The sequence below is a fragment of the Hylobates moloch genome, unplaced genomic scaffold, assembly GCF_009828535.3.
Source record: "Hylobates moloch isolate HMO894 unplaced genomic scaffold, HMol_V3 SCAFFOLD_8, whole genome shotgun sequence".
Lineage (NCBI taxonomy): Eukaryota > Metazoa > Chordata > Mammalia > Primates > Hylobatidae > Hylobates > Hylobates moloch.
The window spans coordinates 35,422,080-35,449,326 of NW_026652283.1; the positions used below are offsets into that span (position 1 = coordinate 35,422,080).

At 44.3% G+C, this 27,247-nt stretch overlaps 1 protein-coding gene across 10 annotated transcripts in view; it reads right to left on the reverse strand.

The window, feature by feature from the left end:
• CSMD2 (CUB and Sushi multiple domains 2) overlaps positions 1-27,247 on the reverse strand; it is a 701,208-nt gene that overhangs the window by 74,164 nt on the left and 599,797 nt on the right. For 8 of the 10 annotated variants that reach the window (XM_032160157.2, XM_032160162.2, XM_032160160.2 and 5 more), the window contains 9 exons: positions 23,779-23,952; positions 19,386-19,568; positions 13,884-14,060; positions 12,305-12,484; positions 11,704-11,877; positions 8,626-8,799; positions 8,214-8,287; positions 4,660-4,771; positions 3,913-4,092 (listed from right to left, as the gene is read on the reverse strand). In XM_032160157.2, coding sequence (XP_032016048.1) covers positions 3,913-4,092; positions 4,660-4,771; positions 8,214-8,287; positions 8,626-8,799; positions 11,704-11,877; positions 12,305-12,484; positions 13,884-14,060; positions 19,386-19,568; positions 23,779-23,952 — 1,428 coding nt within the window. Of the gene's footprint in view, positions 1-3,912; positions 4,093-4,659; positions 4,772-8,213; positions 8,288-8,625; positions 8,800-11,703; positions 11,878-12,304; positions 12,485-13,883; positions 14,061-19,380; positions 19,569-23,778; positions 23,953-27,247 lie in introns of those variants that run through there. The other 2 variants (XM_032160163.2, XM_032160164.2) reach the window with 2 other exon arrangements.

The following is a 27,247-nucleotide window of genomic DNA, read 5'->3' on the forward strand; positions in this document are numbered from 1 at the left end:
ACATCACATGTTCATGGATTGGAAACCTTAACACTGTTCAGATGGCAATACTTCCCAAATTGATCTACAGGTTCAATGCAATTCCTGCCAAAATTCCAGCTCTCTAGTTTGTAGAAATTGACAAGCCAATCTTAAAATCTGTACAGAAACAAAAGGCAAAACAATAGGCAAACAATCTTAAAAAAGAACAAAGTTAGATAATTGATACTTCCCAATTTTTTTTCTTTTCTTTCATTAAAAAAAATTTATTTTTATTTAGAGACAAAGTCTTGCTCTGTTATCCAGGCTGGAGTGCAGTGGTGTAATCATAGCTCACTGTAACCTCCAAATCCTGGGCTCAAGTGATCCTCCCGCCTCAGCCTTCTGAATAGCTAAGACTACAGGCATACACCACCACTCCTGGCTAATTTCTTTACTTTTATTTTTTTGTAGACATGTAGTCTCCCTAGGGTGCCCAGACTGGGACACTTGCCAATTTGAAAACGTACTACAAAGCTAAAGTAATCAGGGCTGGGTGGTAATGGCATAAAGATAGTCATAGAGATCAATGGAATAGAGAATCCAGATATAAACTCATACATTTATGGTCAAATGATTTTAGACAGGAGTCAAAATCAACCCCCCAAATAGAAAAGTTAGATTTTATCAAAATTAAAAACACTGGTGCTTCAGAGAACACCAACAAAAGAGTGAAAAGACACCCCATGAAATGGGAAAAAATTTGCAAATCATGTACCTTATAAAGGCCTTGTATTTTAGATAGAGAAAGAACTCTTTCGACTCAACAATAAAAAGATAAGTCAGTAAAAAATGGTCAAAGGATTTGAACAGACATTTCTCTAAGGAATACATACACATAAAAAAGTGCTGAGCACCATTAGCCATTAAAGAAATATAAATCAGTTTTGCACAACGATACAGTTAACAAAAACAAAAGTAGACAAATGAGATTACATCAAACTGAAAAGCTTCTGCACAGCAAAGGAAACAATCAACAGAGTGAAGAGGCAACCTATGGAACAGGAGAAATTGTTTGCAAACCACACATCTGGTAACAGATTAACATCTAAGGAACATATAGAAGGAACTAAAACAACTCAATAGCAAGAAAATAAATAACCTGATTTAAAAACAGGCAAAGGACCTGAATAGACATTTCTGAAAAGAAGACATACAAATGGCCAACAGGTATATGAAAAATGCTCAACATCGCTAACCATCAGGGAATTGCAAGTGAAACCCACAATGAGATATCACCTCCTACCGTTAGAAGAACGATTATAAATAAGATTAAGGACAACAAGTGTTGGTGAGGAGGTGGAGCAAAGGAAACTCTTGCACACTGTCAGTGGGAATTTAAGTTAATATAACCATTATGGAAAACAGTATGAAGGTTCCTCAAAAAATTAAAAATAGAACTACCATATGATCCAGCAACACCATTATGGAGTATATATCCAAAGGAAACAAAAATCAGTAAGTCAAAGAGATACCTGCACTCTCATGTTTATTGAAGCATTATTCATTATAGCCAAGATATGGAAACAACCTAAGTGTCCATCAGTGGATGAATGGATAAAGAAAACGTGGAATATATACACAATGGAATACTATGCAGTCTTAAAAAAGAAACAAATTCTGCCATTTGTGAAAATATGGATAAACCTGGAGGACATTATGTTAAGTGAAATAAGCCAGGTACGGTAAGACAAATACTGCACAATCTCGCTTATCTGTGGAATCTAAAATAATTGAACTAATTAATAGAAGTAGAGAGTAGAATGGTGGATACCAGGGGCTAGGGTGGGGTGGTACTGGGGGGTTGGAATTGGACAGATGTTGGCCAAAGGGTACAGAATTTCAGTTAGACGGGGAATAAGTTCAAGATCTCTTGTACATCATGGTGACCATAGTTAATAACAATGCACTGTGTACTGGAAAATTACTGAGAGTAGATTTTGTGCTCTTACCACAAAAAATGGCAAGTATATGAAGTTAATTGATATGTTAATTAACATGACTTTGCCACTCCACAATGCACACATATATCAAAACATCATGCTGTACACTCTACACATATACAACTTTTATTTGTCAATTAAAAAATAATTGGATGAAAATTCAAACAAACAACAAAAAACACCACAGTGAGATACCACTTTATACCCACTGATGATGGATACACTAAAACAGGACAGACAAGTGTTGGGAAGGATGTCGAGAAATTGGACCCTGATGCATTGCTGGTGGGAATAACATGGTGCAGGAGTTTTGGGAAACTTTGGCAATTCCTCAAAGTATTACACATAGAGTTACTGTTTTCCTAGATACGTCCCCAGGAGAACTGAAAACATATTAAAACAAAACATGTACGTGTATTTTCACAGAAGTATTAATTGTAATAGCCAAAAAGTGGAAACAGCCTAAACAGCCATCAACGGGTGAATGGATAAACAAAAAGTGATGTCCATATGATGAAATATGATTCACGCATAAGAAGGAAAGAAATTCCGACAGATGCCACAACATGGTTAAATCTTGAAAACATTATGCTAAGGGAAATAAGCCAGGCACAAAAGAACAAATATTGTATGATTCCACTAACATGAGGTACTTAGAATAGGCAAATTTACAGAAGCAGAAAGTATGATAGCAGTTACTATGGGCTAAGAGAAGGGGGAAATGGGCAGTTATTGTTTAATGGGTATGGAGTTTCTGTTTGAGATAATGAAAAAATTCTGGAAATGCATATTGGTGATGGCTGTGCAATATCATAAACATAACTGATGCCACTGAATTGTACACTTAAAATTGTATATTATGTATATTCTATCACAGTAAAAACTTAATAAACGTACTTTAATAAATGTACTTTATATCACTACTATATGTGGAAGACAAAAGAAATTTCCAAGTGATACCATGAAAATAAAACACCGTTAGTAAGTTCTAGCTCTGATACAGTCTCTGACCCTGAAGGCTTCCCTCTGAGTGGCAGGATAGCAAAATAGTCATAGATCCTAAAGTTAGACCATCAGGGTATGGATCTTCAGCACTTACCCTTTTTCAGCTGGGGACCCTGGACACATTAATTAACTTCTCTGTGCCCTAGTTACCTCATATATTAAATAGCCTCATAGGATCTTGTGAAGATTAAATGAGTTGAAACATGCAAAGCACTTAGCACAATGCCTGGTATCTGGTGAGGTGAGTGCCTATTAGAGAGTTTAATGCTGTTCCAGCACTGAACTAATCCTTTAACCTTAATCCTTTCCCTCAAGACTGGACTCAGATACCACCTTCTCCAGGAAGTCCTCACTGACTTCTCCTCTCCCCCACTTTAGTGCCCTTCCTCCTCATTCCCACAGCATTGGGCACATCTCCATGTTCCTGCAAGTACTCCAAATATAAAATCTGATAATGTGCCTGTCTTCCACATGGCAGGGTTGTGTCTTTCCCCTCTGAATCCCTCATGCCTAGTGCAGGCATGGGGCCACATGAACTCTCAATAAATGGAGAACAAGTGAATGAAGAAGGGGGGAAGAGAGGTCTGGGACATCCTGGAAACCCCAAGGGACCTACAGGCAGGTGCTGTTTTATCAAGGGTGCAATATGTGTAATGTGTCACTCCAGTTTGGTGGCAGAAAGCACTTGCCTCTGCCCGATGATGAAATGTGATCCTGTGAGTGTTTCAGCACAGGCAAAAGGGGCAACCCTTGGGGTGCGTTGAGTATGCACCTTTTTAGACCGCTCTGGTTTGCTCTTCTAGACTCAAAACCTTAGAAAATCGGAAGCAGGGTCCAGCTCCTGGAAACGCAATTCCTTCCTTCTCTTTGGCCCTCTTTCAGCTCAAGTTCAGCCAGCACCTTCAGCCTCCCGCCCTGGAGAGCTTCCCCGAGCAGGCACACTCACCCAGGCAGATGGGCGGCTTGCCTGTCCAGCTGCCATCCGCCTTGCAGGTGCGGTGCTCGGAGCCACCCTTGAGGGAGAAGCCCTCCTGGCAGGAGTAGATGAGCGTGTAGCCCATGGAGGGCAAGTCCAGGGCCCCGACGTTGGCATGCGTTGGTGTCTCTGGCTGCCTGCAGTGGTGGGCTGGAGGAGAGGAAAGACCTTGCTGGGCTGGAGGAGATTAGGGGCTTCAGGGGCCCTTTCAACCACTCCCCTCTTCCTAGATAGAATATCCTCTTCCTTTCCCTTCGAGTCCCTTTCATGCCAAGCATCCCCCTCCCTAATCCTCTGCCCTAACCCAAGCTCTCTGTCTAGAGTTAATGGCCAAGACGGAGATCATGTGGATATCGGCTTGGTTGACTCTGGGTGGGGGGAACCTAAGCCTGCAGCACTTCCTGAGGGGTAAAGGAGTAACTGGGTCAAAAGCTTGATATCTTCATCCTGAGGCCTGGCCTTGTAGTTGTTAGTTTTTGCTGCTGCCACTGGATAGTTTTTTCTTTGCTAAGGCATAGGGATTGCCTTCTAATATCAGAAAGGCTTTTGTGTGGAAGTCTTCTGTGAGGCCCCAACGTGTAAGGACTACAAAGAGACCGATGTCAGTTCACATGGGGAGTTGTGAACTCCCTGTCATTCAGAGCATTCAAGCATGACCCAGATGCCCAGCTGGGGCAAGAGGAATTTTCTTGGGATGTGGGTGAAGTCTGCACTCACGGACACAGTCAGGTGGGGTTCCACTCCAGGTCAGGTTTGGGAGGCAGGTCCTGGTGGTGGAGCCCTGAAGCAGGTAGCCTTTTTGACAACGGAAGAGGACTGTGCTTCCAACCTGCGGCAAGATACAAAGTCCCTTCAGCCCCTTCCCTTCAGCGATGCTTCCTACGTCTGTCCCTTGACCACTTTCGCATGGCCCAACTCCTCCCGCACTGTTGCCTGCAAAACTCTTTTTCTGATTCTCTGCCTGGTTAAATTTTCTTCCTCCTTTGAGGCAGCTGATATGATGCCTCCTCCTCCATAAGGCCTCATCTAATACCCCGAACAAAGTTATAATATTACACTCTGTTGTGGACACAGTGCCTATTTCAGAGTCAGAAGACCCCGGATCCGAGTTCTGGCTTCTGCATTTACTCAGAACAGGCTGCATGGAACTCTGTAAACCTTAGTCTTCCTAAGGATACAGTGGGGATGACCATCCTTGCCACAATCACACTGGAATGTTGTGACACTCAAATGTTATGGTGGATTTGACAGCATTTTACAAAATGTGAAGAAGAGTGCAAATTAAATATTGTGTGTGTGTTCCTTTCCTCCATGAAATTGCAAATTCTTTAAGGATGGGAGACTTGTCTTTACAGATATGGCCCCCATAGAATCTGTTGAACGAACTGCCACCCTCTCTCCCTGCTCTGCTCAGTTATGATCCCCACCTTAACCCTCCACCAGCCCCTCACTGTACAACTCGACACCCCGCAACCACGGGCTCCATCTCTCCCTACCCAATCCACTTGGTGTAATGCGGCTACATCTGTTTCCTACACTGCAACTTGGATTATACTACTTCCCAGCTCAAACACTTATGTGTCCCTATTACCTACTGGAGCATGTGCAAATGCAATGTGTAACTCTTTTTTTTTTTTTTTTTGAGACAGAGTCTCGCTGTCGCCCAGGCTGGAGTGCAGTGGCGCGATCTCGGCTCACTGCAGGCTCCGCCCCCCAGGGTTCATGCCATTCTCCAGCCTCAGCCTCCCGAGTAGCTGGGACTACAGGCGCCTGCCATCTCGCCCGGCTAATTTTTTTTTGTATTTTTAGTAGAGACGGGGTTTCACTGTGTTAGCCAGGATGGTCTCGATCTCCTGACCTCGTGATCCGCCCGCCTTGGCCTCCCAAAGTGCTGGGATTACAGGCGTGAGCCACCGCGCCCGGCCCAATGTGTAACTCTTAATTTCCACTCCCTTCTTCCATGCTGAACACTTTTTTGTCTTGGATTTCATCATTTGACTTAGCCAATGGCACCTTTATCGATGTAGTTGTGCAAATAAAAAACCTCAAGTCATCTTTGATCCCTTCGACCCCACAATCCATTCCATCAATGAGTCCTCTTGGTTCTACCTACAAAATGCATCCTGAATAAGCGTTCAGGATCACTTCTCACCTTCTTTTTCCCCAGGAGTCATGACAACAGTGTCCTCCTTGTCTAAGTGCTTCTATTCTCAATTCCCTGATATTCATTCTTTACTCAGCAGCATGAGTAATATTTCAAATGAAGAACCAGATTGTGTCACCTTCAAATGGCATTTCGGATAAAATCCAAAATACTTATCACAGCTTCAAGGCCCTGCATGACCTGTCCCATGCTGCCGCCTTTGCAAAAATTACGTGATATCTGACATACACAAAATAATATACGGAACACATACAAAGTATAATAATAAAATGGACATTTTAGATTGAATCCACCGTGCAACTTAAGAGCTAGGACGTTATGGACATGGTTGTAATGTTCTAGGGGCTCTTTCCCTGCTCTGTTCCTCAATACCCCTCCGTGGTGATGGCTGTCTTCAAATTTGTGTTAATTTCCTTGCCTTGTTAAAAAAACGATCCTATCACATATGTGCATACATATCTCTAAACAATTTAATAAGTTTTTGCTGGTTTTAATATTTATAAAAGTAGTGTCATGCCACCTTTGCCACTTGATAGTATGTTTTAAGATTCGTCCATGTCATGCAGAGCTGTAGTTCATTCATTTTCTTTGCTGTGTAATAATCCATCACGTGACTATACCCACAACTTTTCCTGTTTCTTGGTGACATGTGCAAGAGTGTCTCTGGGATATGTTTGCAGAGGTGGAACTTTTGGGTCATAGAGTGTGTGAATGTTTAACTTTTCACACCAGGACCAAGCTGTTTTCCAACCTAGCCTCGCTCTTCACTACATTTCCTTCTCCTCTCTCACGGGGCTGCAGACCTGCTAGCTGGCCTGTTTTCCAGGCCCCCAGGCTGCTGAGCACTTCCCTCAGCACTCCTTTGCACCAGCTTTTTGTTCAGCCAGGAATGTCACCCTGCTCTGCACAGGGCTAGCCCTTCTCATCATGGAGGCCACGGTTCAAATGTCACCCTTCCCTAACCACCCTTCCTAAAATGGCAACCCACCCCGTTCACACCCCTTTATAACACACTGTGTAGCGTCTAGTGCTCTCAGAAGCTAGCTCGTTTATTTATTTGTTTATCATCTTCAGCCAGGCAGCTCCCTTCAAAGAAGCACCCAGCCTGTCCTGTTCCCACTGTATTCCTAGCACCTAGAACAGTTCAGGGCCATAAGCACGTGCTGAGTACAGACTGAGTGAATAAGTCACATTACTGGACTAGAGCCCAGCCTGTCATGTCCAGGTTAGTCCGATATTTTCCTGGGCAAGTCTTGGACTCCAGCTAATTGTCCTGCCTTGAACACACCCATTCTTCCTTTTCTCTTTTTTTTTTTTTTTTTTTTGAGACCGAGTCTTGTTCTGTCGCCCAGGCTGGAGTGCAGTGGCTCGGCTCACTGCAAGCTCCGCCTCCCGGGTCCACACCATTCTCCTGCCTCAGCCTCCCGAGTAGCTGGGACTACAGGCGCCTGCCACAATGCCCGGCTAACGTTTCATATTTTTAGTAGAGACGGGGTTTCACTGTATTAGCCAGGATGGTCTCAATCTCCTGACCTTGTGATCCATCTGTCTCGGCCTCCCAAAGTGCTGGGATTACAGGGGTGAGCCACCGCGCCCGGCCATCTTTTTCTCTGTTCAATGTGTCCCAACCCAGACTGTCCAGGTTCTCTCCTCCCAAAGCTCATCTGAGATGTGTCCACAGGGCCTGTGTCCTGATGGGCCAGGCATGCCGACGGGCCTGCCTCCTGTGTGGCACATACTCGTTGCCACTGTGCATGAGCCCAGTGTCTGTGGGTGGGGTGGGCACCTTGAGGACAGAGGTCTGTCTGTCTCACTCATTTCCGTATTTCCACAGCCACCCTGCCTGGGGTTGCCGGGAAGTGTTCGTGGAACTGCACGCCATCTGTCCTTCCTCATCAGTTTCTCTGATGGATGTTAGGGTCCTTCTGTCTCTGCAGGGTGCTCTGATGGAGCACTATTCAAAGAGGCGGAGGGCTTTCTTTCTGTGCTTTCCAAGCTCTTGTCCTCCCTGAGTGCTGTCCTGAGGAAGGTCCCTGGGTCCTCTTATGTTGACAGTGACAGGAAGGAATAGGATGTAGGAAAGCCCTATCTTGGCTGACCTCCTTACCTGGTAGCCCTGAGAATTGTTCTGTATCCCAAACTGTGGCACACCAGGGTCTGCACACGTGGTCAGGGTCGGATCTGGATGGCCAAAACAAAGACACAGATCACATGGTCATGGAAGCCTTCACGGCCTCATCTCACTCTGGGAAATAGGTGTAGAAAAGAAAATAGGGCCACATCCTGACTTCCCTGTCCACTGAGATCCCCACCTGAGCCTTGGCCCTGGCTGCCTATTTGACTCCTCGAAGCACATTAGCTCTGGCTATTTTACATCCTGCTGCAGAAGCTCAGAAGAGGAGATGTTCCCTTTTGCAGATGAGACCACTGAAGACAGGGAAGGAAAGTAATCATCTCAGGCCCAAAAGAAGGTCCCTCCACCCCAGCCAGGATGCTCTCTGCCCCAGATGACCTCTCACCTATGCAGCTGGGCTGGGTGCCACTCCATGTCCCATCTGACTGGCAAAACCTGCGTGGAGAGCCCACCAGCACCAGAGGGGGATGGCAGGAGAAGGAGACAGATGACCTGTAGGAGAAGCCTCGGTCCTCTCTCCTCCCACGGGGAGGGACACCAGGATCCCCGCAGAACACAGCTGGGAAGACGAAGGGAGAAAGGCAGGTCTAAGTTGCTTTCTAGAACCTAATCTTCCAGTTCCACACCCCCACCTTTGTTCTTTGCACTGTTCCCTTCCTGGTTGAGCTTGAACTCTGGGAACCGGGGCAGCCCCAGGTAGGTGCTTCCACCTGCTGCGGTGCTGCTGCTGATGGGGGTTTCCTCTCCCTTCTATTCCCTTCTACATTCAAAGTGCCTATTAATACTGATCCAAGTGATGGAGTAACATTACAGGAAGTTTAGAACATGGAAGAAAAATAAACGACAATCCCACTATCTAAAACTTTTTTTCCATTTTCACGCACATTCTTTTCCAATCTTTGTTCAGTTGTATGTAAACTTGTGCGGAGCGGCAAACCCAAGCCCATGTGATCATAAATCTTGTTTCATTCACTAAGCATTATCTTGTAAACATTTTCTCTGTTTATGACATCATCATCGCTTATTGGCTACACAATTAGCAACAGGTGCTTGTACCATAATTATATTTTATCATAGCCCTTACATTGGGCATTTTCTATTATACAGTTACATATAACTCTTCTTTCACATGTATTGTTTTCTTTTTTGTTTTTTCTTTTCATATGTATTACTTTCTTAGGAGAATTCTCTAGGAGTGAACTTATTATTTTTAAAGGGTTGAACATGTTCACAGCTCTTGACGTGTAGTGTCAAATGTCTTTCCCCAAAGGGTACACATTTACACTGTGGTGGGTAGTGTATGGGTGTACCTATTTCATTCAGGCCATGTTAACATCAGGGAGTGTCATTAAAAATTGATTACCAAAGGCAAAGCTTACCATGATATCACTTCAAGCATTGCTTTATACTATGATGCAAATGTGTGTGTGTGTGTGTGTGTGTGTGTGTGTGTGTACATGGAGTCATGAGGTACATAACCACATGCAAAATAAAATGAAGCTGGACCTGCAGCCTCTGCCCTGAAGGCTGGGGAGTCTATGCTGACCAATTAGAAGTCAGTTTAAAAATCGATTGATGGGAAGTTACTGTATCCAAAAGGAGGCAGCTGAAAGAACCAGAAACACAGATGGCTGACAAGCGAAGAGCAACCGGCGTGGCCTTTCTCATAAGCAATGTGATGCCAATTAAAGTAATGAGCTATCTTTTAAAGCTCCTTGTCATTAACTCGACACAATCCATTGTTGATGAGGGTGTGCATCCAGAAACATTCTCATAAATTGCTTTGGGGAATGTAAATTGGGACAGTTTCTAGAAGACAGTTTGACAACATATGTCAAGAAGGGAGGCATGACTGCCCTCGGCCCAGCATTCTCATGCCTAGGGCTTTGCTGCAGGAGTAAAGAAAGGCATTTTTTTTTGGGGGGGGGACGGAGTCTCACTCTGTTGCCCAGGCTGGAGTGCAGTTGTGCGATCTCGGCTCACTGCAAGCTCTGTCTCCTGGGTTCACGCCATTCTCCCGCCTCAGCCTCCCGAGTAGCTGGGACTACAGGCGCCTGCCACCATGCCCGGCTAATTTTTGTATTTTTAGTAGAGACGGGGTTTCACCTTGTTAGCCAGGATGGTCTCAATCTCCTGACCTCGTGATCCACCCACCTCGGCCTCCCAAAGTGCTGAGATTACAGGCATGGGCCACTGCACCCGGCCAAGAAAGGCAATTTTCAGGAATACATATTGCAGAACTGCTTCTAACATGATTAAGTTGGAGGTAATCTAAATTCATCACCAGTGCGAAAAGATTAAATAACTTGTATCTACAAGGAAATTCTTTAGAGCCATTAAAAATGATGATGCACGGATCAGTAAATATTGATAAAGAAAGGTAGAAAGGTATTGATGGAAAGGTTTCGGTGGCCTATCAGTGAATACAAGTTATGAAACAGTACGTACAGCATGAGCTAATACCAGTTCTAGAAAATGTATACATATCACTATCTATTCAAAAATGCACAGTGATTCACGTGGGACATCATCAAAAGCTGAACTGCGGTTATCATTGGAAAGTGCGAGTTCAGATGACTTTTACTTTCTTTTTTGTATTTTCTAATGGGTAAAATTTTTTTCATGATGACCATAATTCATTGTTAAAAGGCACTTCAGCTATTTCTCCAGAGGAAAAGCAAGGTTGCTGAGTCCAGACTTGACCCTGGTAGTATGTGAAGGTTGGAGAGGGTAATATTGCACCAAACACCTGTGTCCAGTTTCGAGCTGTTGGCCCTAATCTCTGAGGAAATTCCCAGATGGAAGCAAATTTTCAGAGGAACCCAAAACAGTATCATGAGTATGTGGATTGTTTTCTGCAGAATTGGATAAATAGCAATTAGAAAAATATGTCCTACTGTTTGTCCAAAACACAGGCATGGAGAAAACCTTCCAGAGCCCACTCACGGGGTGTGACAAGAATAAGTGACCCGGAACCTGCTTACTGGGGATCTCAGTAAGGAGTAAGCCCTGGAATAGACTTGGGGCTCCTCAGGATACAACTGGGCCAGGTGGATAAAAAATAAAGCAACACAGCAGAAAATCACAGGTTTCCCAGAAGACTTTTCTGTGCAGGTCATTTTTCATGAAAACAGACACATATCTAGCACTGGGCACCCCCAGTTCTTTGAGTACTATTCCATATAGTTAACAACCCTTCAGGTAAAAAAAACACCCCCAATATCTCTAGTTTAATTTCCTTCCGTGTCTCTAGACAGTATCTGACACGAGGGCTCAATTAAGGGATCCTCATTTTCTTCCTTTCCACTTCCTTCCCTCTTTAATAGTGTCTTCGATGAAGCTCCTCCCTGGTTTTGTTGGGTGGAGACTACCTATTCTGGGCCTTCCAGCCACAAAGCTCCAGGGAGGCAAGGGGAAGGAGCTATTGAATAGGACGCACCAAAGGCCCTTGTAAGCAACTTACGGAAACACTGAGGCAGCTCTCCGGTCCAGGACCCATTTCCCTCACAGGTGAGCACCGCGGGCAGGGAGAGCTGGTACCCCTCCAGGCAGGCATAAGTCACACTTGAGCCCCACATGAAGTCAGACCCCACCACCTTTCCATTGGGGATGAGTGGAGGAGGCTTGCACATGAGAGCTGGAGGGAGACCAAAGAAGGCTGAGTTCTGATGCTGTCCTGGGAAATGAGCCCCCGTCACCATCACTGATATCACCAACTACCCTGCACCCACCTAGAGCCTGGGCTAAACAGGAAGAACCAGAATGGGGCCCTCTTACTGTGGGAGTTCTGATCTTTTTGCACCTTACAATGCTCTCTCTCAAGTGTGACAACCCAGTCCTCCGTTTGACCCTTCCCTCAATGCTCATGGACCAGGCCTTATCTTGATACTTCTGATTCGCTCCTGGCAGATGTTAAGGGGCCAGTTTTCTCACCTCGCACATCCCCTGATAAGATGTTAGGGCTGGCCTTTCACCCCTCTCCCTTCTAGATAGATGCTCAGGGCCTACATCTCACTTTCGTATCTTGTTTGGCCCTCTGTCCACATCTGCAGCCCCAGACACACCTTTGCAGACAGGCTTGGTTCCATTCCATGTCCGGTCCTTGGAGCAGCTCAGCACAGATACTCTATGTGACTCCATCATATAGCCAGGGACACACTGATATGTCACAGTTTTGTTGTACCTGAAGTCATTGCCAAGCCGAAGGCCATTGGCTGGAATCCCAGGGTCACCACAGTTTATGACTAGGATAAGAGAGATATAGCATTGTTCACTCCCGGCTGGGACCCCACTTCTCCTCCAATACCATCCCTATCACTCCCTGTAAGCATCCAAGAAGGGAAACTGTCAGATCAGGGCTGCCCTGTCTCCTCACAGGATCCCAGTTGGACATTACCCATTCTAAATTTCTTTTTTTTTTTTAAGTCAGGGTCTCACTCCGTCACCCAGGCTGGAGTGCAGAGGCACGGTCATGGCTCACTGCAGCCTATAACTCCTGGGCTCATGCAATCCTCCCACCTCAGCCTTCTGAGTAGCTGGGACTACAGGCATGAGCCACCACACCCAGCTTGCCCATTTTAAATTTTGCTTGGCCAAATCCCTGGCATTAGTCCTGTCCTTGCCCACATTGTCCTTATGTACCATTGCAACTTGGGCTATGAAGATTCACCTTATTCAAAGTGCCCCCTCTAAGAGGAATTATCCAGAGGGCTCAGTTCCTAAATGAGGCTGGGGCCCAAGGAGGGAGAGTTTTCTGTTTGAAGAGCCTAAGGTATATTAATGAACCACATAAGACAATTGATTTGTCTGCTGAGGGGTACATCTTATCACCTTCAGTCGTACCTAGGAGGCCTCTGTAGGCCCAACAGCACCTACAGAGGACTCCCAGGGAAAACAGCCCAGAAGCAGGGTCTTATGGCCCATGAAACGGTCACGCCTATGTCATCATATCATTGAGGGTGGGGCTTGGTGAGCTCTGGTCTCAAAACCAAAGTGAACTTGACACGGGATTTCAGGGGGAGCTGAAATCACAGACTAGGGCTTTGACAGGGAGAATCTTCTCGCATTTCCTCATCCTGTCTCTTCCCTCCATCTGGATCCCACTGTGACTCACTTTGTCTGGAAAAGGACTGGGACTACCCTTAAGAGAAGCAAGAAATGGGAGCTGTGAGGCTACACCATGCTCAAGAACCCGTACTGGCTGGAGTCGGGTACAAGGAGAGAACGAAGCAACAAAGATGGCGGATAGCCGCATCTTTGAAGTGAAGAGAAATCAGGTTGAGCTATGGGGTTTGATTCTAAGAGAGAAAAGGGAAAGCCAAAGGAATTGGCTAGAGCCTGAGAAATGGCCAATATATATTCTCTGCCTCTCTGAGCCTCAGCCATCTCATATACAAAGTGGGGATAATAATAGCTACTTTATGGAGTTATGGTGAAGATCAAATCACATGTGCATATGAGCCACTTCGCTCAGTGGCTGCCACACAGCATACGCTCAACAGAGGCTATTCATATGATTCTCGTTCAGGCTCAAGTCCCACCATCCCAGCCATCCTGCACCATCTTCCATGGATAGCCTTCTCCTCTGGCATGCAGGATCTGGGCCACTGTTGGCCATGGAGCCCACAGGGCCTGAGCTCTCACCAAGGCACTCAGGGTCACTGCCTGTCCAGGTACCATTGACTGAGCAGTGACGGCTGAGCAGGCCTGTGGCGTAGTATCCTTCCCGACACTCATAGACGATAGAGCTGGAGAAAACCAGGCCATCACTGAACACGACTCGGGCATTACTTGGAGTCCCAGGGTTCCCACAAGAGATCACTAGGAAGACAAAAATACACGTTATTCACCAGAACAATGGTGGGTATCACCTGGGGAACTGAGAACTGCCCAGAGTGGAAGCCACATGCTACCTCAGGATGCCGTGGATAGAAATGCCTCTCATGCTGCTTTTGTATCGAATTATCTCACCCCTAGACAGGAAGGAGAGACCCCTATGAATCTTTTGAAATTTCTGAACAAATTCCCGTTTTTCAAAGAAAAAAGATGATCTATTCTATTATCGTCCTTAAAATTTTAAACACAATTGCTTAATATCACCAAATATCCAATCAGTGCTTGATTTTCCTCAGTTGTCTTTCTCTTTTTTTAACGGTTGATTTGTTTGAATCAGGATCCAAATAGGGTCCACCCATGACATTTGGTTGACACGTCTCTAAGACTTTGAACCCAGAGATGATTATTTCTGCTTCTATAATTTATTTGTTACAGAAACCACAACATCTGTCCTACAGAACTTCACACTTTCTGGATTTTGCTAACTGCAACAATGAGATATAGTTTAACATATTTCTCTATCCCCTGTAGTTCCTTCCTGTAATCAAGTTCTGCCTTTTGGCATTGGTTTTCATAGGTGGTTTTGGGCCCTTCCTATTGCATTGGATAAGAAGCACCGAATGTCTGGGTGTTTTCTCGTTTGTGATGTTGAGGCTCATCAGTGATTTCGGGCATGCCTGCCTAATGTGGCATTATGAAGTTTCCATTAGTTTTTCATTTAATAGTTTTAGCAGTCATTGACCAGATTCATTATTTCATTAGGGATTGGAAAGTGGTGATATTCTAATTTTATCATTCTTTCTGCATTAGCTAGAGTTCTTTAAGAAAGACATTTTCTATCATCAAATATTTGCTTACCCTGAAATACTGTTCATATAGGAACGCCAGATAATGCTTGATTTTTTTTGTGTGTGGTTTTTATTTTAAATCAAATGTCAGAACGATGAGTTGGTTTCCTAGCAAACTCCAAAGGTGACCAATGTGTTTATTTAAGAATCATTTTGAACTCATGGATCTAAAGATATTTTTTATGTTCCCATCCATTGCCATTATTATTCTTTTTTTTTTTATTATACTTTAGGTTTTAGGGTACATGTGCACAATGTGCAGGTTTGTTACATATGTATCCATGTGCCATGTTGATTTCCTGCACCCATTAGCTCGTCATTACCCCACAACAGTCCCCGGAGTGTGATGTTCCCCTTCCTGTGTCCATGAGTTCTCATTGTTCAATTCCCACCTATGAGTGAGAACATGCGGTGTTTGGTTTTTTGTCCTTGCGATACTTTACTGAGAATGATGTTTTCCAGTTTCATCCATGTCCCTACAAAGGACATGAACTCATCATTTTTTATGGCTGCATAGTATTCCATGGTGTATATGTGCCACATTTTCTTAATCCAGTCTATTGTTGTTGGACATTTGGGTTGGTTCCAAGTCTTTGCTATTGTGAATAGTGCTGCAATAAACATATGTGTGCATGTGTCTTTATAGCAGCATGATTTATACTCCTTTGGGTATATATCCAGTAATGGGATGGCTGGGTCAAATGGTATTTCTAGTTCTAGATCCCTGAGGAATCGCCACACTGACTTCCACAATGGTTGAACTAGTTTACAGTCCCAACAACAGTGTAAAAGTGTTCCTATTTCTCCACATCCTCTCCAGCACCTGTTGTTTCCTGATTTTTTAATGATGGCCATTCTAACTGGTGTGAGATGGTATCTCACTGTGGTTTTGATTTGCATTTCTCTGATGGCCAGTGATGATGAGCATTTCTTCATGTGTTTTCTGGCTGCATAAATGTCTTCTTTTGAGAAGTGTCTGTTCATGTCCTTTGCCCACTTTTTGATGGGGTTGTTTGTTTTTTTCTTGTAAATTTGTTTGAGTCTTATTGATGCTCAGATTCTCCACCTTTAGCCAATAGGAGCCTCTTCTAGTTGGCTCGTGAGTCCTGTTAACATGACCTCAGTTATCTTTGGTGGAATCCTTGCTAGAGTGACAAGATGTTCCATATTTGTCTTGTATATTTCCTGTGCCAGCCCAGAAATTAGCCATTTCTCCAAAGAGTCTAGTTTCTTTTAATGGAGAATGGACCACAATCCAGGCACTAAGAGTACTCATTGCCACTGATCTGGTCATTGATTCTAGACTTTTAGAGTTAGAGCTGGGAAAATAACTTCTTAAATTGAAAATACATTGGGATCACGTGGAGGTTGAGAGTGGAAAAACAGATAACAGCACCTGGGAAGGGTGAGTCAGGGGAGCGGGAGGATGAAGAGAAATGGGGTAAAGGGCATGGGCATGCAGTTAGAAAGAAAAAATAAGTTCAGTGCTTGATAGCAGAGTAGGGAGACTATAGTCAAAAATGTATTGTACTTGGGTGATGGACACTCTAATATATATTATATATTATATATATATTTTATATATATATTTTATATATATTTTATATCTATAATATATATAACAAAATTTCACATGTACCCCATAAATTTGAACAAATAAAACATAATTAAAAAGAGAAAATATATTACAAATTTATACTGATATTATCAATCCAAATTTAGGATTAAGGTTTTTTTCTTTAACTTTTAAATTTTTATATTTTATATTTTATCTCTTCTGAAAATCTTAATGACAATAAATAACTTATAACTTCTATTTGTTTTATCCATATATATTACGGTATTGCATATGTAATAGTTTCAGGATAATAATATCTATATTATTATTAATATTGATAATAATATCTATATTATTGTTAACAATATGATTGCTGAAAACAGTTTAAGATTCCTTTGTAGTTCTCTTTGTCCTTAGGATATACACCACAGTCAAATTCCATTTTTTCAAGTCAATTGAAATAATTATTGGGGTTATTAAGTCGCCAACTTGATACATAGTTAGGTTCATTTGTTTCCATAAGGATTTTGATATTTAGAGATTGCATGCTTCTAATCTTTGATTTAATTTAATTTTCTAAGTATGTACGTCATTTATGCGGTCCCCAGATAAAATCTACAAAATGATTCCTATATAATTAGCACAACAGATAGGCCTTGGCATTCATTCATTCAACAAACATGTGTGCTGCCTAGGTGCCCAGAATACAATAATGACCGGGCTATGTCCCCTGCCCTTGAGGAGCTTAGTCTATTCTATCAACAGATGAATTAAGATATGACATATTAAGTGTTATAGTTGAAGAGAAAAAGCACTAAGAAGGAAGCAGCTTATTGGGGCTGGAGATAGGAGTTTGAGTAGAACCTTTAAGGACAGGTAGGAGTTTGTCAAGAGCAGTCATCAGAGCTGTGTGCATATGTGTATTCTCTCTCTCTCTCTTTCATTTAACAAATATTCACTTCCCGGTCCAACCTCATAACCATCCACTTTCTATCCCTGAACACTCAGGTAACTGACATGGTAACTGACTGCACCCTGGGATCTCAGTGGTATGGATGTGGATCACATGAATATGCAAGAAGATACTAAATTCTCTCTTGCATTACATTCTCCCAATGCCACAAACCTCTCTTGCTATGCCTGCAAAATTCTATAGAAACTAACTTTGCAAATAGCATCCCCAGAAAAGGCAGGACTTTGGGGAGACAGGTGGGAGAGGGCTCCGACTCCATTGTCTCATTTCCTAGGCAGGGAACCCCTGATGGTGATGGGCTAGAGCAAACCTGTCCAACCCACAGCCCACAGGCCGCACGTGGCCCAGGACGGCTTTGGATAGGGCCCAACACAAATTCATAAACTTTCTTAAAAGATTATGAGACTTTTTGTGATTTTGTTTTCAGCGCATCAGCTACTGTTAGTGTTAGTATATTTTATGTGCGGCCCAAGATAATTCTTCTTCCAGTGTGGCCCAGGGAAACCAAAAGATTGGATTCCCCTGGCTAGAGCATCTCCCCTTGCTCTGCAGGGCTACTCCACAGTCTGTTTCCAGCAGCCTGCTCTCTAACCACTGCCTCTTGTCTCCTCAGCTCCCTCCCTCTGGGACTCGTTTTCTGGTGATTATTTGGTCCTATGGGGATCTATAATCCATTGATCCTACCACTTTCTTACTGCCTTTTACTCCACTCAAATATCTGCTCCCTCCTTACCCAGCTTAAATGCCAAGATCCATCATAATCTCTGTCTCACATTCACCCTCTTTTCCCTTGCCGCTTCTGCCAATGTCTTAGTCGCCTGGCAAATCTCCAGCTCTGTACCGAAAGCACTGTCTGCTCTGTGCCCACAACTAGGTAGCAAAATGAGCTTGAACAAAAACATGGTACCATGCTGACTGCTCTTACTTTAAATTAATGATCCCCCCACCTTAAGTGAGCGCTCAGTGCTGCCTGGCCATTACACACTTCCCAATTCCATTCCACTCGTATCTTGCTAGATGATTATTTCATATCATCTCCTTCCTCTTCCAGATCTTCTCACTCAACCTTACTCTCAGCTGTGAAGCCTGCTTCCTGCTTAGGAGAGTACTATGCAGGCTGTACTTTAGAAAGAGAGAGACAGAGCGATTTGGGGACCAGCTGCAAGAGGAGAGAGAGATTTAAAAAATATATTTTTTTCCCCAGAAACTTAGGAATATATGGAAAAACGACAATTTCTCCCATTGGCGCTACCTCAGGCAACATCACTGAGGGCCTAGATTACTTCGAGAGTTTTCTAAAATTGGATTTGTATATCTTTTGGCACATTGAGTATTTGTTTCACGTAGCCTCTTCCCTTAGACTGTAAGCCCCAGGAGATCAAGATGTGTGTCTCCGTCTGTTCAGGCTTGGACATGGTGCCTTCTTGCTGTGTCCTCACATGGCACGAGGGAAAGAGGCTTTCTAAGGTATTTTCTTTTCTCAATAAGAGCATTAATCCCATTCCATGACCTAACAACTTCCCAAGACCCCACTTCCTAATACTATCACTGGGTGACCAGGTTTCAACATATGATTTTGGGAGGTCACAAATATCCAGACCATGGCAGTGTCCGTCTTGGTCACCATTGTGTCCACAGCACTTGGCACATAGATGCTAAATGAAACTATATGGAAAATGAATGAAATAGTGGGTCAAATTCAGTCTTTTTTGATTTCTTCCCTTTTGAGGTGAGAGTGGGAAAATATTTGTCTTTTGATTACAAATGAAAGTGCACCTGAATTATCTATTGCAGTCCCTATCAGCCAGGCTGAGGGTTCAAATGGGGCCATGGATTTTTCTGTGAGGGCAGGTTCCTGGGAATAAGAGCAGGAGCAGGGGCAAGCTCTGGGGCTGGGCAAAGGGGAGAAGCAGAATGGTCACATACATTACCTCCACACTCAGGCTGCGAGCCGCTCCACGAGCCGTTGGCTTGACAGGTGCGCTCTGACGATCCCCGGAGCACGTGGCCAGCTTCACAGCTGAAGCGCATCACACTGCCTGGATCAAAGCTGTCCCCCAAACGGATGCCATGAGCCGGGATCCCAGGGTCACCACAAACTCCCACACTGGTTCCTATGGACCAGAACCACACAAACCCCATTGTTTTTCAGGGAAGAAAAAGGAGTGGAGAAGCAGGGGAGAAAGATACTGGGATGTGACTAAGGGGAAGCAGTGGGTCCCATGAATGAGGACTAGCAAAAGTTACCTGCACATGCTCCTGCCTCCCTATGCAACGGTGGAAGAACACAAAGATCTGAGGCCATGGGTAAGTCCCTGGGAACCACACAGGGAGGGGAAGCAAGAAGGCAGAGGAAAGACTCCGTGGCCCGTGCCAGTCTGGACTTTCAGTGATCCGAACTGGCCACAGGTCCTCCTTCTCCTCTTCCCCTCTTCTCTACAAACACCTGCTGATTCTGTAGTCCCATCTCCTCTCCCATGCCACTATCTTAGCTTAGACATTCAACATTCTTTTGCCTGAACTCTTGTAAGAGCCTCCCGACTAATGTCCCTTCCTTGTAAACTCTCCCTCTAATCCATCTTCTACTTTGTCCTCTAATCTTAAAAATCACTAACCATCTGACCTTTTTTTTTTTTTTTCAAAAAATTTTTTCCTGCAGAAACATCTTTACTGGCTCCCCAATGCCCATAGGATAAAGTCCAAACTCCTTAGCATAACTTCATTTCTCAACCGCCTAGCTTGAATCTTGATCTTGGGCCTTTATTTATTTATTTATTACTTTTTAAAAAGTTTCATTTTATCTTTAATTGACAAATAATCATTGTACATATTTATGGGGTATGAGGTGATGTTTTGATGCATGTATTGTATATTTCCAAGTAGCTGCAGGAGAGAATTTTAAATGTTCTCACCACAAAGAAATGATAAACATTCAAGGTGATCGATGCTGGGCCTTTCATTAAGGATTCCCTACTCACAAATTATGCCACACAGGTGAGCTCTAGAATAAACATCTCAGACCCTCTCATTTCATGTTTGCTTCACCCCCTTCCTCTTGCTACATTCCTGCATTTCTCTGGCTTCTGGTATTGTGCAAACCCACTCAAGAGACCTCCAAGGACCCAAGGAGCGAAGAAGGGTAGAGAACAGGAGACAAGGCCACAAGCTCTATGGTCCCCTGCAGGGCCAACACATTTCATGATACGGCAATGTGTAGGAGATGTCCTTAGATCGGACCAGGCCATGGTAAACATGAGGAAAGAGGAGAAAAATTACTGAATAAATGACAACTGCAGGAAAAGATAAAGTTACAACTATCATGGAATATATCTCCTCATGTAACCATGTGTGGGCATCAAATGGTAACATCTGAGTGACCACATCTAGTTTGCTGGAGCCAATAAATGTTTAAGTCATGTGTACCCCACCACTTGCCATTTATGTCTTTTCCACTTCTCAACCTTGGCATTATTCCCTGTCCTGGTCTAGACTCAGGCTGTGAGACTCTACCTAACCATATGTTCTCCATTCTGTTTCCCACCATGGAAGAGGGATTCATTTTCAACCTTCAATGTAAACATTAATAAAAGAGAGCTCAGCCAGGTGCGGTGGCTCATGCTTGTAATCCCAGCACTTTGGGAGGCCAAGGCGGGCAGATCACGAGGTCAGGAGATCGAGACCACGGTGAAATCCCGTCTCTACTAAAAATACAAAAAAAAATTAGCCGGGTGTGGTGGCGGGCACCTGTAGTCCCAGCTACTCAGAGAGGCTGAGGCAGGAGAATGGCATGAACCCGGTAGGCGGAGCTTGCAGTGAGCCGAGATTGCGCCACTGCACTCCAGCCTGGGCGATAGAGCGAGACTCCATCTCAAAAAATAAATAAATAAATAAATAAAAATAAAAGAGAGCTCATTGCATTTGGCTAGGTTTTCTTATCTTTTGAAGGCTTCCAGGATGTAATTCACACAACAGGCAGAACTGGGTCTCCCTGGAAACAATCTTGATGGTGAGCAGCTCTAACCCACACACTGGCTAGCTGACCTCAGCTGCAGCTAGCACTATTGTAAAAAAGGCACAAGATGGTTAATATGGTTTGGCTCTGGGTCCCCACTCAAATCTCATGTTGAATTGTAATCCCCAAGTTGGGGAAGAGACCTGGTGAGAGGTGATTGGATCATGGGGCGGATTTCCCCCTGCTGTTCTCGTGACAGTGAGTGAGTTCTCATGAGATCTGGTTGTTTGAAAGTGTGTTGCACTTTGCTCTCTCTCTCCTGCCAGCCGTGTGAAGACGTGCCTGCTTCCCCTTCTGCCACGACTGTAAGTTTCCTGAGACCTTCCCAAAGGCAGAAGCCTGTACAGCCTGCAGAACCGTGAGCTGATTAAACCTCTTTTGTTTATAAATTACCAGTCTCAGGTGTGTCTTTTGGCAGTATGAGAACAGGCTAGTACAATGGTGTTCAGTCCTAGGGGCATTTTCTGAAAGAATGGCCCCCACTACAGTATTAGAGGCTTTTAGTTCAGTGATAGAAGGGAGTCTGGACAGGATATTGCACCATGGGGGCAGAGTAGATAGATGGCAACTATTTACTGAAGAGGTAAAGAGAATGACAGTGGAGATGTGGGTGGTGAACTTCTTGAAGTAGGTCTCAAACTCCAGAAATCTCTCCGTAGCCTTGGTGGCCCAGTGGTGTATGATTCAAGGACTTAGGAGGTTTTGTTGTGCAACCGTTGGGTCCACTGCTTGCACACAATGAGATTAAAAACTTTGACCTGGAATTCATGAATGTGTATTTCATAGGACTGGCAGGAGATGCCACTGCAAAAGACGACATCTGTTTCAGGAGGAGCTATCTCTGTATCTGTGGTATATACCTAATGTTACTTCCTAATTGCCTATTCTTCTCATCCCTCATGTTCTCATCCAAGGGACTTAATGTTCACTCATTGTCCAGCTTTCGTGTAGATTGAATCCCTTCTAATTCTGTTTTCAGAGAGCTCCAGGGAGGCTGGAGAGGCAATGTACATGACCCTTGTCCTCTCACGCTGTATTGCCTACCAGATGTCCAAACAGAAAGAAGCCAGGGCACAGTTAACAGGCCTTCCCCTAGCCCAGCTAAATGAGTCATCATGGCTTCTATATAGTCCTGCCCAGTTCCTTAATTAGGTGTTTAATGAGATTAATAGGGGTGAGAGGCCAAAGTCCTGGGTGGTCGTATAGAGTGATGTGTCTGGGATTTCCTGGGCAACCAAGAGCCCTTTGAAATAGTGGCTTTGGGACTTTCTTCTTTCTGGAGATATCTAATGAATATCTCGTTAAATATGCTGGCAGTGACCTAACTTTTGGGAGGCAGGCTCATCTGGGAATGTCAAACTGCAAGAACAGTGGCACATCTCATGGGTAAGGTCCCACATCAAGGAGAAGGCTTCTGTATGAGGAGGAGGTCATGATCCTTTCCTCTGAAGGGATCTGGCATGGGAAGGGCTAGGGGTTAATTTCAATGCCAAGGTGGGCCCTCTGAGGAACATCAAGCTGCACAAGCAGCTCCCTCTTGCGGGCAACATGGAATCCCTTCCTAGGGCCAGGCAGGTCCCCCTCAAAGAAGACAAAGCTGCAAGGTGCTAATATTTTAGCTTGGTGATTTCTGCTACTGGCAGGACAATTCACTTGTAAAATTTTATTCTGTTATATGACATTACACATTCATTTCTGGTTTGGATACTATGGACATAGGACCTTTGGCAGTTCTCTACATTTGCTATTTTGATAGCATCTGTCAGTGTCCTCATTAGCAGTAAAATGAACTTAATAGGAAAAGTCTGGGGACTGGTGTTTCAAGGCAGTAGAGAAGAAGACTGTACCCCATTAGGTAGCCAGGACATAGGACAAGTTGAGGGTCAGTGATAAGAAAGGGAAGGAGGCTGGGGCCTACGAGTCTGAAACAGAGAAGAAAAGAACACAGGAGTGGGCTTGGACCTGAGCTGATCAACGGGAAGACTTGAACTGTCCCCAGGAACTCATAAAATCAAGTGTCTGGACAGGACTCTGGCCATAGGTTGACCTAAAAAGTTGTGCCTTTCCTAGTTTTGCAATCCCTGGGCATGGTCAGGGCTGACTGAGGGGATAAGGCTGGGCTCAGCCTGCCAGAAGCCGAAGCTCCGTTGGGACCTTGTCTCGCTGTGCTTTCTACCTGTTAGGGAAGATACAAGGGTTCCGAGGTCTGATTCCCTCCCATCCATCAATCACACTCACACCTTGGGGGCTCGTCTACCTCCCATCAGTCAAGCATTCCACTGGAGCTCTTTCCTCAATGCCATGCACCATACCTGAGCAGTGAGGGAGGGAGCCAGTCCAGTGTCCATCCAGCCCACACATACGGGTGCTGTTTCCCATCAGAGTACGCTTGCCGGTGCAGCTGTACCGCACCACTGCTCCCACAGTAAAACTGTCTCCAGACATCTGGGAGTGAGGCGGGGAGCCCGGATGGCCACAGGACACCACTGTGGGGGAAGAGCAAACATCTCAGTGACTCTGCACAGGGATGGATCACCATCACACAATCCATGCTAGGCTTCTTGAAGCAAGAGGCTGGGAAGAAAATAAACCCAGGGGTATCTGTTGAAGCAAACTTCCTGCTGGCATGCCCACCTGGCACTGGCAGACAATGTCCACTCAGGGGACAGTTTTCATATCTATGAAATGAGGAATAATACCTTCTCAGCATGTAGCAGATATACGATAACATTAGATTGTTTTCTTTCTTGCCTCTTATTCTTACCTCTCCCTATTTCCTCATACTCACGATGTCTCTGGGCAGGAAGGTGGTACACAGAGTATACACAAGACAAAAATGGGAGCTCTGTCACCCTCAGACTGTCTTCATTGGCCCCGGATTCCAGAATGAGAGCCAATTATAGCCCTTTTTCATCTGCATCTTACAGTTGCCTCATCAGTTGTTCCCAACCTCTCCCTCTCAGTATGCAAGTTCCCTTTACTAAAATACTGAAGGATAGCTGTGAAAACAAGTGAGAAGATAGAACACCAGAATTGAGATGTTTAGGCGAGGGCAGTGCTTTCAACATTGCTGGGGCTGGTCTTCCCATTGATCTTGTCACAGGATCACAGGTTGATCCTAAGATTCTCTCATTTACTCAACACACATTTATTGAGTCCCTGTCATGTGCTAGACACTCCGTGTGTTTGGGAAGATCAAGTGACTTTGAGAAGTGACTTGAAGAAGCCAGCCATGCAAAATTTTGGAGAAGAGTATTGTTGGGGATGGAACATCAGGTATAATGGGCCAGAGGCCAGAGTGAGTTTGCTGTGTTTGAGAGACAGCAAGGAAGCCAAGGATGCTGGGACTGGAATGAGCCAGGATAGAATGGAAGAAGACAAGGGTGGAGAGGTCACTATGAGCCAGATCGTGGCATGGAATTTGGATTTTATTATGAGCATCTTGGGAAGCCACTGGAGTTATATGATCTGATTTATATCTTAACAAGATGATACTGGCTACTGTGTAGAGAAAGGACCAGGTGGTACAAGAAAGAGGGAGCTGTTGCAGTAGTTCAAGGAGAGATGATAATGTCTTGGAGTCTGGTAGGAGATCCCTGTAGACATCACATCCAGAAAGCCCACAGGGCATAGCATAGAGGCAGAGACCACAACAGGTGACCAAGTGGTAAAACCCGGGTTGGGCCAGTGCTGACCCTGATGATGAATTTTGGTAGGCACTGGGATGGTAAGAATGGGTCTTAGGTATCTTCACTTCTCAATGTGGTCTTCATATGGGTCAAACATTGTTCTAAATGCTTATGGTAGATTATCTGCAAAGACTGCTGCTACTAACAATTCCTCCCATCAAGGAGTGGAGTCTGTTTCCCCTTTCCCCTCCCCTTGAATCAGGCTGGCCTTGTGACTTGCTTTGAATAACAAAATATGGTGGAAGTGATGTTGAGCCAGGTTACATCCTAAGAGGCTTGGCAGCTTCTGCCTTCGCTGTTTGGAGTACTATGCCACCATGTAAGGAAGTTTGGCAGAGACTACTGAATGACAAGAACCATATGAGGGGAGGGACCATGGACCATCACAATGCCCAGCTGACAGCCAGTGCCAAGATGTGAGTGAGGCCATCTCGGATCTTCTAGGCCCACCTGAGCCACAACAGCCAATAACATGTGGGGCAGAGATGAGCTGTCTCCACTAAACCCTGCCAGAATTGCCAATCATAAGCAAGAAAATGGCTGTTGCATTAAGTCACTATGATTTGTTACACAGTAAACACATAAAAAGATACTTAACATGATTCATCATTAGAGAAATGCAGATGTAAACTACAATGAGATAGCACTTCGCATCCACTAGGATGGTTATAATAAAAATGATGAACAATAACAAACATAGGAAAGAATATGGAGAAATTGTAATCCTCATACACTGCTGGCAGAAATGGAAAATGGTGCAACCACTTTGGAAAACAGTTTGGCATTTCCTCAAAAAGTTAAATATAGAGCTCCTACGTGACTTGGCAATTTCTCTCCAAGGTATATGCCCAAGAGAATTGACAACGTGTTCACACAAAAACTTATACACAAATGTTCAAAGCAGCATAATTCATAATAGCTAAAAAATGGAAACATAATAGTCCCAAAGCGGAAATGTTTATAATAGTCCCAGTTCATCTATCAATTGTTGAATGGATAAACAAGATGTGGTATATTCATACCATGAAATAGTATTTGGCCAAAAGGAATAAAGTATTGATGTATGCTAAAACATGGATGAACTTTGAAAATTTTATGTTAAGTGGAGGTAGCCAGACACAAAAGACTCACATATAATTCCATTTATATGAAATGTCCAGAACAGGTAAATCCATAGGGACACAAATCACTTAATGGCATCTAGAATGGTTAATCCTTTCCAGAAGGTTTTCAATATACTCTGCCCAGATCCATCAGAGGAATACACTTTATTATGATAAAAGCTGCATTTTACTAGAAGAAAAAACAATTTGAGCCCACTAGGGGCTCTGACTCTCAGCTGGCACCACTGTACACAGGTGGTGTCCATTTCTGACCCCAAACAATTTGCTGGTCATAAATGGGATTGGATGGCCAGGCCAGAGTTCTCAAGCAAGGAAAATACAAGCAGTGAGAAGTTATACCAGGCTCTTGTTAGATCTACAGGCACGAGGGCATAAAAAAATGCAGTTGTCCAGACTGGAGGGCCTACAAAATGTATATAATCTGCCAAAGGTAGGTGGATTGCTGCATGGCCTTAACTGCATATCTAATACTCCCTCTTGAGTGCATCTTCACCTCTGCTTCTCAGAAGATGGGGGAGAGAGAAATCTATGTGGATTCACCTTTAGGAAACAGAGGGGAGAGCAGGAAACCAAGGGGTTGCTCTTCTCATAAGGACGTGTAAGGCCAGGGACCAGATGTCAGGCGATAAGGTTTGGCTGTGTCCCCACCCAAACCACATCTTGAATTGTAGTTCCCATAATCTCCACGTGTTGTGGGAGAGACCCTGTGGGAGGCAATCGAATCATGGCGGCAGTTATCTTCATGCTGTTCTCATGATGGTGAGTGAGTTTTCATGAGATCTGATGGTTTTATAAGGGGCTCTCCCCCAACTTTGCTAATTCTTCTCTCCCCTGCCACCATGTGAAGAAGGACATGTTTGCTTCTCCTTCCACCATGATTTGTAAGTTTCCTGAGGCCTCCCCAGCCCTGTGGAACTGTGAGTCAATCAAACCTCTTTCCTTTATAAATTACCCAGTCTTGGGCAGTT